We start from the raw sequence: 13,434 nt of genomic DNA, 5'->3' as shown, positions 1-13,434 counted from the left end.
ACATGCCCAGGTTGCAGGCTTGATCCCCAGTAGGGGGTAAGCAGGGGGCCGCAGATCAATGACTCTCTCTCATCATTGATGGTTCTCTCTCTCTCTCTCTCTCTCTCTCTCTCTCTCTCTCTCCCTCTCCCTCCCTCCCTCCCTCCCTCTCCCTTCTTTTCTGAAATCAATAAAAATATATATTTTTCAAAAAAGATAAAAAGAGAACCAGACTAAGGTAACATCCTAAAACCCAGAAAGAGAGATGCCAGAAAAGAGGTTTCAGAAAAGGAGCTGAGAAGGAGTATCAGTGGGGAAAGGCACTGTGGTAGAAAAAACTCAGCGATAGGATAGGGGCCCCTGGGTTCCCACCCAGCAATAGCACCAATTTCTTAGTTGGCGGTGAATAAGTCATCACTTCATCCGCTGGTCCTGGTCTCCTCTGTAAGGTGGCTGGGACTAGGTGGTCTCCGGGGCACCTCTCCGGTCCCAGCATCCCAGGAGTTAGTCAAAAGGGCATCACCAGGGACTCCCCAGAGATAAGCTCAGCCCAGCAGTCAGGCTGCAGAGAGGAAAGAAGGGAAGGGCAGGGCACACAGACCTTCACCCATTCAAGAAGTGAGAAAGGCAAGGAAAAGCGAAATAAGACGGTGTGGAGAGGTGATCAGCAGGGCCAAGTTCATACATGGCCCCCCCACTGTGGGAGAAAGAAAAGGAAAGCTAATTAAACGTGTGTCTAATTTTCACAGAAATATTTAGAAAACACAGCGGGGGCATGCCTGAAAGCAATCTTATAAATACTTCCGCAGAGTCTGAGTATTTAAATCAGACATTAGCTGTAAACGTCCCCTTTATTCTCAAACAAAACGTCAGGATGGCTCACCAGCCATGGAAACAGGAACGCGTGGCGGGCTCTCTGGATGTTCTGCACACGCTGGGCCTCTGCCCAGGCGCACATCTGGCTCTCGGGCTGTAGACCTGCTCCCTCCTTTGGTCTATTGCTTTTTAAAGTACTCTCCGAAAAGTTAGCAAAAGAGCAAAAAGTCACATTTTCAAACGTGGAGGATGCTCTTGTAGAAGCATTTTCTAACAACATTTTCTGGAAATTATACAATTTTTGAAAAGTCAAGAGAAGTTACCATAGCAACGACAGCGTGGGTCAGGGTTGTAACCCTAACTTCCATAAAAGACACACACCACACGGGTTGGAAAACGCTGCTGCTGGACACATTTGGGAAGGGGACGAGGCAGTGTCTCCTCCGGACTGGGGAAGAGGCAACCATAAGAGGTCCTTTCCATCGGCCAGCCGCCAGCCAGCGAAGAACTTGACCCAGCATGACCTCATGCTAAAGTGGCAGCGTCCAACCAGACCCGGTCCCTCTGTGCCTTCCTAGGGCAATTTTACAGCATCTGGATGTTACTGTGAAGTGACAGGATTTAAGCAGTGTGGCCAGCCAGCATCTTGATGAGAACTTGTAACTCCTTTGCTTCGCTTATGTCCTGGCTTGTTTGCTAAACCCTGATGTTTACGCTTACCACTCTGATTTCTGCTTTCACTTTTTCTAAAATTCCAAGGCTGAGTTTTTGGAGAATTCCTACTCGAAAGCTGAGTTTCAGATGGAACATCTTGCCCCAGTGTGTTAGAAACCGTCCTTGACTGGCATGGCCAATTCTAACTGGCAGACACTGTCCTCTGCTGAGACAGCAGCCGGAGGTCTAGTTGCCTTGCTGTTCCCAACCCTGCTCCTCTGTCCAATCCTGGCACCTCCATACTGCCCGGCAAGGGGTCATCCATTGAAGCCCTAGCTGGTTTGGCTCAGTGGATAGAGCCAAACCAAAGGGTCACGGGTTCAATTCTGGCCAAGGGCACGTACCTTGGTTGCAGGCTCCTCCCCGGCCTGGGCTCTGGTCAGGGTTCATGCAGGAGGCAACCAATCGATGTGTTTCTCTCACATCAATGTTTCTGTCTTTCCCTCTCCCTAAAAATCAATGGAAAAATATCCTCGAGTGAGGATTAAATAAATAAATAAAACTTTGTTATTGTCAGTAAAGTAAGTTTTAAAAAAAATAAAGTGCATTGAGTATCTTCAAGTGAATGGGCAATTGTTTTTAAACAAGGTGACTGTCTTATTTATTTAGGGCCTCCAATCCTATGTGAGTCCAATTCAGTTGCCAATCAAGTTAATGAAAAAATTTCTATAGCAGCACTCAAATGAATGGAGGAAGGGAGGAGGGAGGGAGGGAGAGAAGGAGAGAGGGAGGGAACGGGGGAGGGAAGCCTCTGGGAAATGTGACCCTTGTTGTCAGTGTAACTTTCTAGTCTACCTGCTGTAGGTCTGCAACAAGGTGGCCAGCTCAGAGGTAATCTTTTCTGTCAGTCCGGGGTGATTTCCAAAACAACCTCCATTAAAGGAACACCAGGCAGTGTTTATATATGGAAGGTATTTGTTTAGTAACTGCATCTCACCACTTTCCATGTCTGTGTTTGAGGGATTCACTTTGACGCTTGCTTAGCATATACTATCTATAAGATCTCTAAAACACAGCCTTGAGTTTGTTTTGATTTATTATTATTATTTTATTTTGCATATACACAGGGCTAGCACTGGGAAGGCATTCATGAATAACAATGGAGGAAAAATTGCCCCAGACAGAGAAAAAATGTTGCTCTTACATATGTACTTTCAAAAAGCCTGTTTGAAATTTTGCATTAGTTCTTTTAGTGGTAGTGGTTAAAAAGGTAAGCCACACACCCATTCCCTCCACCCCACACACTGATCTGTCTATACCTGAGGGGGCGGGAAAGAGAGAACATGTCCACCTACTCATATTGTAGAAATAGGGGCAAGATGACATTCAGACAGGTAGGTGCAATCCTCAAAAATACTGAACCCCTGAGCTGCCAGATTCCTCAAAGTAGCAAGAAACCCATCAAATCAGATAGCAACTCCACATACTGAAGCTCTTGCATTTTGTTCATAGCAGGAAGAGTCCTTTATCAGACAGTCCAGGCAAGTTTGGTTACAAGAAGTTGTGGATTAGAAGCAGAGAACAAGCGAGTTACTTTTGTAAAGGCAGCTGAAAGCCTTCCGGGGGAGGAGGAAAATGATCAACTGTGAAAACAATTAGGAGTGGCACTTACTAGTAGTGTTGGTATTAATGGCCACATAGACCGCAGGGCTTCTGAGCTAAGCAATAACCTTCTACACCAGAAAGAAAAAAAGAGACACTGCCACACACAGACCAATCTTAATACGGCCCAAAGCCACAGCGAGGAAATGAAGAAGGAAAAGAAAGGAACTTCAAGCACTGGAAAAAGCGATCGCAAGACTACGTGCGAACCCCAACCTGGGTAGGAGATTCTGGCTCAACCAGCAGGTAGAGCCAACTGAGATAGGACAGGGTAAGAGCTACGAGGAAAAGGGGAGTGGACAGAAGTGTGGGGGAAGCTTGGACTATTGAGTCCAAAGACATGGCCAGGGCCCATGGTTCAACCTCCTCAAGCCTCCCCTGCTTTCAGGCTGATGAGGCCTGGAAGCCAGAACCCAAGAGTGCACAGGTGGCTGGCCCACAGCAGGCGCCTCTCCACCCCCACCACCATAGCTGTTACTGTTAGTTGGTGGGGGTGGGTCGGGGTGGGGAGGGGAGAGAGTGGCGATAAGGGAGCTGTCCAGAGGCAAGCAGAACAGTTAGCATTTTAGATGTGTTTACTTCCTTCTCTTTCTCCCAGTTGTGATCCTTCCTGCCCTCAGAAACAGCCAGGAAACGGAGGGCTTTATGCCCCAGTCCTCAGAGAAGGTACAGAGTAAAACTGACCTGGAGCCACATGTGTGATGAACCACACATCCCACTCGGTCCCGCCTGCCAAGAAGCTTGGAGCCAAATTTCAAACCCAACCATACCGACCACATTCACCCACATGGCTAACAAACTACGCTTGTCTTTTTTCCTTTTGTCCTCACTTCGCATTTCTGCTTACGCTGTTGGTACGTCTTGTTGTTGTAAGCCCATCCCAAAGCCTTTTTGGAATGAGGGAGAGAATAAGCAAACGCATCAAGGAGGGTTCTGAGTTTTCTGACAATAAAGTTATTAAATCTGGCCCCTTTCCCACGACAGCGAAGCCTCCGGATCCTCACCCCACCCCTGCAGCCAGTCACTGGCATGCCGTTAACAGTCGCTCCTTTATGTCCAAACACATACAGAAATGTAAACGCCCATATCTTCTGCAGGCGTGCTTTAGAGATCTCGTGGGTGTGACTCCAGACCACCGCAATAAAGCGAGTCGTCATCCTTTTGCTGGCGGAGGGTCTTGCCTTCAATTTGTAAAAAATGCAACATCTGTGAAGCGCAATACAGCCAAGTGCCCTGAAAGGAGGTCTGTCTGTACCCACATTTTGTCATGTTAACCAGGCGCTGATCCTCAGCAGCTTTTCCTAATGCGCAAGCAATTAGGTTGGAAATAGAAAAGACACCTCGCCACATAAAAGCAGTAAAAATTAGCCGAAACCGGTTTGGCTCAGTGGATAGAGCGTCGGCCTGCAGACTGAAAGGTCCCAGGTTCGATTCCGGTCAAGGGCATGTACCTTGGTTGTGGGCACGTCCCCAGTGGGGGGTGTGCAGGAGGCAGCTGGTCGATGTTTCTAACTATCTCTCTCCTTTCCTCTCTGTAAAAACTCAATAAAATATATTTTAAAAAAATATTTTTTTTAAAAAAAGCAGTAAAAATTAGATGATAGGAAACAAAATTGTCGCCATTCTAGCAACTAATGAAAGGATGTTACTGTAAACAAGCCGGTGGTGGTGCTGTACCCCCTCTCAGAAACCAGGAAACACCGGAGGGACCAAAATCTGACCGAGGGTGGGGGTGAGGGTGCCTTTTACTTTGACGTCAGAGAGCAGAAGGCGCTGGTTTTTTAGGGTGAGCCCCGTGCCCCCCGCCTGCTGAGTCCGAAAGACAAAGCTGACACCTCGGGGCTGTTTCCCTCTTCTGCTCTCTGTGGCCAGGGAGTCTTCTTCCAGTTTCCTGTTCCCTTCGGAGGCTGTTGTGTGCAAAACCAGCGATGACAAACGAGAGGCGTGGTCTCAGATGAAAACTACAGTGATAGGTCTGTGCTGTCCTGATGAGAACCCAGCTGGCGGCCAAACGGCTTTGCATACCTTATTGTGGCAAGTGGGTTTCTGATACAAATTCTCTGCTCGCCTATAAAACTGTTTATCTAACTTCAGAGAAACTGTTTCCCCGGATCTTGTCAACCTGCTGTGGTTACTGCATCCAGGTAAAGGCTCTGTCAGCTCCTCCAGCCAGGAACAGGGGCAGCCTCTCTCAGCTGACGAGCAACCTTAAGGTGCCTGGGAGGTAGGAATGTGGTCCAGTGTTAGGGAGGCGTGATTTATAACAGGTCTTCATGCTGATCACGCACCAACAAGCCGAGGGGAAACAGGGTTGATTTAGTAATTCCCTCACATTTAAGGAGGACATCATGAAAAACAACTATAGCTGTCATCCAACAATGGCTTGGAGCCAGGGTGGCATTCTTTTTGCTAATTTATAAGCAACAACATTTATCATTTCCTTTTGGAAAGTATTTGCCTTTAACATCCGGTAGAGACACGCACCAAGGCTGCCTCTGGTCTTCCCACTACTGCCCCCAAAATGGATCGGCTGTGATTTTTAGCCCAGACCATATCATCGTATATCTATAAAAATCAAGTCACCCAGAGAGAATAAGGAAGAGTTAGGTGAGTTTAGGTTGGAAGAGAAAGCAATCTTGGTTAAAAAAAAAAAAAAAGTGAATATGGCTAAAGTAAACTTTATGGACTAATTACTGGCAAGTCAAATGATTGGTTCTTTTAAACAGCTTTCCTGAGATAAAATTCACATACCATAAAATTCACCTACTTAAAGTATAATTCAATGGGTTTTAGTATATTCACATTTATCAATGGTATTTATCTATTTTTTTTATCTTGCCTACTTGGGATCTGGCTTTTATTTTTTTTAATTTTTTTATTGATTAAGTTATTATAGCAATGATATTTAGTACATTCATATTCAACTGTGGAACCACCACCAAAATTTAATTTGAGAACGTTTCAATCTCCCCCCCCCCACCCCACCCCTCCAAAGAAATCCTGCACTCAGCAGTAGCTCCCATTTCTCCCTTTTGCCCTTCAGACCAAAGCAACCACTAATTTACTTTCTAGCTCCATAAACTTGTCTATTCTGGACATTTCAAATAAATGGAATCATACAATATGGGGTCTTTTATGTCTGTCCTCCTTCTCTAAGCAAAGCATTTCAAGGTTCATCCATGTTGTAGCATATATCAGTTCTTCATTTTTATTGCTAAATGATATTCCAGTGTATTCTTCTACCATATTTTATTTGTCTATTCATCAGCTGACGGACATTTGGTTTGTTCCCAGTTTTTGGCTATTATGAATAATGTTGCTATGAACATTTGCGGGCAAGTTTTTGTGTAGACATATGTTTTCATTTCTTTTGAGTACGTATGTACTTTGGAGTGAAATTGCTGGATCATATGGTTTAAATGATTTTTAAAAACTGTTGGCATGAGTGCAGTAATGTATCTCCACAGTCATAGATGAAGGTGAGAGAGAGTTAACATTTCTCCATCCTCATCTTACCACCCATGAGCAAACCCTTTCACTCTCTCTGCCTCAGTCCCTCTGCTCTGAAGTCCTCCACACCACCCCCTACATATCAAACACACAGTCCGCCACGTGAGTGCAGCTCTGAGCTGTGAAACTCCCGAAGATCACTCATCCCATCTTGTTTTCAAACAGGACTGAACTACAACCATCTAATTCTTAAAAGTCCCCAAGGACAGAAAGAACACAATTCCCTTAATTGCCTAGTCTCAGAAATCTCTTCAAATCACTTACCCAAAACCATACACATACAATAAAAATACTGAAGGAAGATGAAGAATGGCCAGGTTTTTTAAACAAGCTTTAGAGACTACCCCCCACAGGCGCTTTCTTTATTTCCTCACTCAACACACTGTCCCCTGGTGCCATCTAAGTTTCCTAGCATGTATCCTAGGTCCTGCTGCGGCCTAAAGTGAATTCCACGTTGATCTAACATAATAAAGACGAGTGTGGGAGAGCTGCTGTCATTCCTTGAGGTGTTTTTCTTCTGCTTCGATAGTCTTATTTGAATCTGTTTTCAGAGTCAGCAACTCTACCAGAATGTTCTCCTGTTGCTGCTTCTGTAATAACTCGAACTCTCTTTCTCCTTGGTTCCTCTGAGAAGCATATATACAATGAGTCATTATCGCTGCTAAAGAATCGCTGGAGTCAGCAGCGCTTCTTAGGAACTGCATTTCCTCCTCCCCCCTCTTCCTCCCACCACCATCTCTCCCCCATAAGTTAAGAATTAAAGACATATTACTGGGATAAAGAAATCTGACCCGAAATATGTGTTGCAGCTACAATGGCAAGCAACCAAGAGCATTAACAATAATTTCCAATGTAGCTGGAAAGGTTAGATGATTTGTCTTTGAAAGGCGCCAGCTCCGCACACTTTCGTAGGATTAAAATCAGTTTGCTTTTCCCTCTGGACACCTCACCTCTCCTACTTCCGCTCCCCCAAAAAGGCGGAGTGGTTGACGCGCATAAACAAATGGTTCTGGAAATTAACTTTCTTGACCAGAAGAAAGTTCAAAAATAAATTCTGTTCTACATTAGTTTTCCTACACTTCACTGTGATCAGAATTTTTTGTGGTTTCTCCCTCCCTGGAGAGATAATACTTGAGTGATAACATTTCTGACACACAGAAGCTCAAACACTGAAAGCCTGACAACTGTGTTCCCTTCGGCCCACAATCTAGGTCATTTCTGAGCTGCACGTCATTTCTGAGCCGCTGACCTTGAGCCAGTGAGTTCTCTGCGCGCCTGCCTGTCACATGGACAATGAGGATAATGACAGGACTTCACGGAGTAAATGCGGTAAGTGCTTCAAACAGTGCTGAGGGCCGAGTAAATGTTGAGTCACTAGGAGCTTGGATCATCACCGCACCACCACGACCACCACCATCTTTGAAAAGCAGCCGGGACAGCATAAGAAGCTACGCCCCGGGGCCTTTCATGTAAGTACCAAGTGTCGTCATCCTTATTCCAGCGTCTTCCCATTTCCCTGGCTCACCCTGCAGGAGCCGCAGGTGCATAAGACAAAGCAAAGAAAGAAGACAGATAGAGCACAGGCGAAGACGGAAAAGACATTGACAATGACAAAGCAAGAGCACGCAATTGTGTTCTTTCATAGCCATGTTGGAAAGACGAAATTGGTAAGAATATTCTTTCCAATGGGAGGGGCCAGGAAAGTTAGAGAAAATCTCTACAGCGGCAAGTCCTAGAGTTGACCAGTCCAGAGGGCAATCTGGTAGTTGAAATCTTTCTCTCGCGAGTGTACATTGTATCCTCCTCCCCACGTATGTTCATACATGATCATCCTTGTTAGACCCTGAATGGGAGAAAAGGACCCTTTGTTCATGGGTAGAAAGCTGGCGCCTGTACCTACCTCTCTCTGCGGCTGGCCGGGCCCCGGGTCCGGGCCCCGGAGGTTGAGGACGTGCACCTCCTGCGGCAGCCCCGTCGTGCCTCTGCTGGCACAGCCCGAGAGGACGGTGAAGCTCTCCATCAAGGCCTGCACCGGGTGGGAGGCGTTGACCGGCGACAGTTCACACTGGGCACTGGGCTCCGGACCTGCAGGCGGAATCACAAACACCCGTCAGAAACCACAATCGACTGCGCCACAATCAAATTGTTCTGGATGGACAAGCCACTGCCAGCCCACCCAAGGAGTCTCTCCAGGTAAGTTGTTTCCAGAACTAAATGACAAAAAAGCTAGCCTAGTCTTCTAAAATTCCAATCTCTTAAATTCCTTTTGGATGATTTTGATGTGTATTTGATTACTTCAATTCCCTTTTAGATGCAAAAGTCATGAATGTATTCCTTTGGATGGAGGAAACCTCCCATTTGACATCTGTGTTTAATTCTCCCTTCTCCTCTTACAAGAAAACCAGAAATAAATGAAATAAATTGCCTGAAGTTCCAATAACATTATGCATAAATAATATTAAACACCTAAAAGGATACCCCAAGAAGTTTAAATCCCTACCTTTCAAGTGCTTCTGCTACTTAGACGAAGCAAAATAAATGCAAGGACGATACAAAATAAGATGCAATGAGTGAAGGCAAATAGCACCCCCATTGCTGTGCCCTACACAGGCCTCCTGCCTGGCGTGCTAAGTCTACTTCAGAACTCATGGACAGGCTGTAGGCTGGCAATAGTCATCTCTTCTGCAATGAAGTATGTACCTTCTCAAGTAATTACTCCCGCCCTCCGTGTTTCTGTACTGCATCCAGCTGCTTTCTAAGAGGCAGTGAAGAAAGATGTCACAGCAGCAAAGGCAGAAAGTACTGAATGTACAATTCCCTGGAGTTCCCACACATGCAAATGGTAGGAGCACGTGTGCCCCATGCTGCTCCCCTCCTGCCCTCCCCAGCCACAGTGGGGTGTCTGGTGCACTTCACACCCCAGAGCTCCAGAGAGAAGAGTCTCCTACTCAACGCGGGACACACAGTGGCTATGGCTGCTCACATTGGAGAGCCCTTCCGAGCTGGTTTCATAGCCTCCTACCATTTGTCATTATCAGAGACTAAGCGCAAATAAAGAATACATTTCAGTTCCATTTTTTATGTACAAAGCTCCGACTGGGCTACAGTTCTACCCAAAACACATCTGTAAAAAGGCTTGCAACCTCCTCCTGCTACCATCACCCAGCAGGTTTTCCCTTAAATCTCCACACTGCCCATCTCCACACCAGGGTGGAAGCAAACACTTCCTGGAAATACAACAAGAGGATAAGGTTTTCCACAGAGAAGGAGGGAGCCAGAGAGGGGATGTCCCCAGTGCTGAGGACGAGGACGCCTTTGTCCTGCCAAGTCCAGGACAGGGCAGACCCCACTTGATGGGCTGCAGTGCCACCCATGGCTTAGACAAGTCAGTCCAAGGTCAAGGAAAGGAGAAAGAATGCACAGGGCACACTCTGATCAAGCGATGATTTGTTTAATGTCTGCATACATCCAAGGGCTGCAGAAGAACAGCATCCGATCATTCTGCTCATTACTCCATTCCTTATATCAGCATGATGCCTGGCACACAGCATCACTCAAATATCAATGAGGGAAGGTGGTAAGAGAGGAAAGGGGAAAGAACCACGACGTAATCCATGCTCACTGGGTTTCCTACCAATAGGAGACTCTATCCTAGGGTTCCTTTACTCTACCTAATAGCCGAAGCTTCAATCTATATAAAAGCCTAAGCGACTGTGACGACCAGTCGACTGAACAACCAGTCAACTGGTCGCTATGACGCACACTGACCTCCAGGGAGCAGACACTCAACGCAGGAGCTGCCCCTGGCGGTCAGTGCGTTCCCACAGCCAACCTCCTGTAGCTGGCCAAACTCCCACAGTCCCTTCCCCCGGCCGGCCGGCCTCAATGGGCCCTAATTGGGATGGGGTGAGATGGCCCCAATCGGCCCCTGATAGCCGGCCAGGCTGAGGGACCTCACCTGTGCACGAATTCATGCACCGGGCCTCTAGTCTTGTAATAAAATGGAAAATTAAATTATGAAATAAAGGAGGTGGCATTTCGGGTTGCTAATAATCAAGTCCCAGCCCTAGCCAGTTTAGCTCAGTGGATAGAGCATCGGCCTGCAGACTGAAGGGTCCCCAGTTTGATTCTGGCCAAGGGCACATGTCTGGGTTGCGGGCTCGATTCCCGGTGGGGGGTGTGCAGGAGGCAGCCGATCAATGATTCTCTCTCACCATTGATGTTTCTAGCTCTCTCTCCTTCTCCCTTCCTCTCTGAAATCAATAAAAAAAATATATTTTTTTTAAAAAAAATCAAGTTCCAGCTGGGGCTTCCCCACCCTCAAATGTCACAGAAGACAGAAACCCAAACCTGCTTTTGTCCTATTAACCCAGACACTCTCCTGACAAGACCCTTTTCTCCCAATGGCACAACATTCCTGTCTCCCCCATCAGCACATCAGGCCCCAGCCTCATCCTGCTACCTCCTGGGTCCACCCCAAGCCTTCCTACTCCTCCCCCTGTGGCCACAGCCAACCTCCATGAACTGGTCTCCCATCCTTTCCCATTGCCCCATAGTGGTTCCTTCCACAGTCTACCCACACAATGCCAGACCCGTCTCCAGTTAGAAAAACTGCCACCTGGCAACCAGGTGACCCACCCCCAGCCTCTCCCACAGATGCGCGAGGCAGCGAGGCCTCCTTGATTCTCGCTTGACCACCATGGGGCCCACATGTAGTGCTTCAGCCACAAGCATGCTCCAAAACCCCATCTGACTCATCTGCTCACTTTCGTGGTGACCTGTGAGCTCCGGAGCTGCCAGCTCAGGCTCTCACTGACAGTGTCGGAAGGCTGGGAGTTTCTCTTGTGGCCACCGCTGGAAACCCACAGCCCTTCCTTCCCTGAGCAATCTCTACCCCACAGTCGGTAAGCAAGCGAGCAACAGGCCCTGCTGATGATGCTAATCAGCACGGCAGGCGCGCCTCACCACAGTCAGCACGAACCAGGGCACGGTCATGCAGAAGAAACGCTGGCTGAAAGCAACATCCTAGGCACGCTCCTGCTAGCCTTGCACCGTGCTTTCTAAGCAAAGGCGTTTTACAGACCCGGTACTGTCGGAGGCCTCCCAGAAACTCCGTAATGTGGGTAGAACAGATTTCCTTCCCATTGTAAGTAGATCGTTGCCAGCCACCGAGCTGGGCACACCTTTCAGTCAAGTGCTTCCTGGCAGTAACACACCTCCAAAGACAGTCCTCACTGTTGCTCCCAATCTAGATATCCCCGTTTCTTCTGGGCATCCAGGACCTGCCCTGCCCGGATTCTTTGGGCATAATTTCCAAAGCAGCCTAACTTTCTCTTGGCCTCAAAGTCTGAGCTGACTTGATCCTTCCCCACTGCTACTCAGCAACCTGATCTCAAGGTCCTGGGCATTGTTTTGTTTGACTTGTTCTCCTCCCTCCTAACCTGATGTCAGATTCCTTATTTCCAGCTCAGGACACCCTCCTCAGCCATCAGGGCAGACATACGGCCTCTGTCCACCCACAAGTAGCTGCTTCTATTAACTAAACACATTTACTGACCAAAGACAGCACAGACGCAAGTAAACCCTGTGGTGAGCAACTCCGCAGGTGACCCAGACCAAGCAGCCTCTTTCACAAGGCAGGGCCCTCCGTTCGGCAGCGGGGCCCCAGCAACGCTGTGAAGCAAGTGGTGGAACCCATTAGGGTTCCATCCCCCTAATGAGCCAGGGTTTGATTCTTAATGAGTAAGAATTATCATGCTCCTTGTCTGGGCCACACGCTGTGCACATATCATGTCTAATCCTCATAACACCACATAAAGACAGTGTCAAAACACCCATTTTGGAGTTGTGAAAACTGAGTCTCAGAGAGGTTAAGTAACTTGCCAAAAATCACACCCCACCAATACCTGGCAGGATGGGATTCAAACCTGTGTTTCTCAGACTCCGGGTCCAAGCTCTTCCCATGACAAGGCACTGCCTGCTTCTGCCATGACTTTTCCAGTCCTTCACCTCGGGACTAGGTCAACATACTTCTGGGACCAACATACACATTAACTCATGTCTGATAAAATATAATAAGCTGCTTGGTTCACACTTGCAACCTTTCGGTTGATTTAATAGACTTCATAAACCTAATGAGAAAACACAAGCTCATTTCTCATTTCACCAAATGTCTTCCTCTTTTTTCACGAATGCTTGCTTATCTGCACGTGGGAAATGTTTCTAAAATCTGGCTATAACATCAATGTCTAAATTCCCAGTTCCACTTAAAGAAAAAAAATGCAAATAGACTCACCCTTTCATTATGTTCTTTTGCTACAACACAGCATTCCAGTCTCAGTTACAGAACCCCCACATCCACGCTGGCGGCAGGCCAGCCCGGAGACTTGACATAATACAGACAAAGCATTTGGGAACAGATGCATTTGCTGCACACACTTTAAATTTAATCTGTCCCCAAAGAAATTGATATCACACCTCATGCAACAGAGTCAAATATTGGGTGGGGAGGGGTAGTTATTGTTTGGGAGAGGATATAGTAAGTCATTTTCACATTTAATAAATGTGATCCTTACGCATTCTAAATACCAATGCATACCACGCTGACACAAACATCTGGTACCTATTCCACATAATTTCCAGCACGCTGATTCCCCGTATCACCCAGGGTACTAATGAGGAGCGTGTGTTCGGCTGTAATAAAAAATGGTAAGGATGCAGAGGGAGTCAGGGGGTAACCTTATAGCCTGGGACCAAGACACTGCAGAGGGGAGATTCTATTCCAGCAACACCATTGGCTAATAAGGGTTTCTG

The 13,434-nt window shown here is 47.1% G+C and overlaps 1 protein-coding gene across 1 annotated transcript in view; it reads right to left on the bottom strand.

The window, feature by feature from the left end:
* The window catches only part of TGFBR3 (transforming growth factor beta receptor 3), a 195,517-nt gene that overhangs the window by 105,452 nt on the left and 76,631 nt on the right, over window positions 1–13,434 (bottom strand). Inside the window, exon 3 of the mRNA XM_081087765.1 lies at window positions 8,522–8,706. Coding sequence (XP_080943891.1) covers window positions 8,522–8,706 — 185 coding nt within the window. The remainder of the gene's footprint in view (window positions 1–8,521; window positions 8,707–13,434) is intronic.

This window comes from Myotis nattereri, assembly GCF_964212035.1.
Source record: "Myotis nattereri genome assembly, chromosome: 3".
NCBI lineage: Eukaryota > Metazoa > Chordata > Mammalia > Chiroptera > Vespertilionidae > Myotis > Myotis nattereri.
This window is presented reverse-complemented; position numbering and strand designations above follow the sequence as displayed.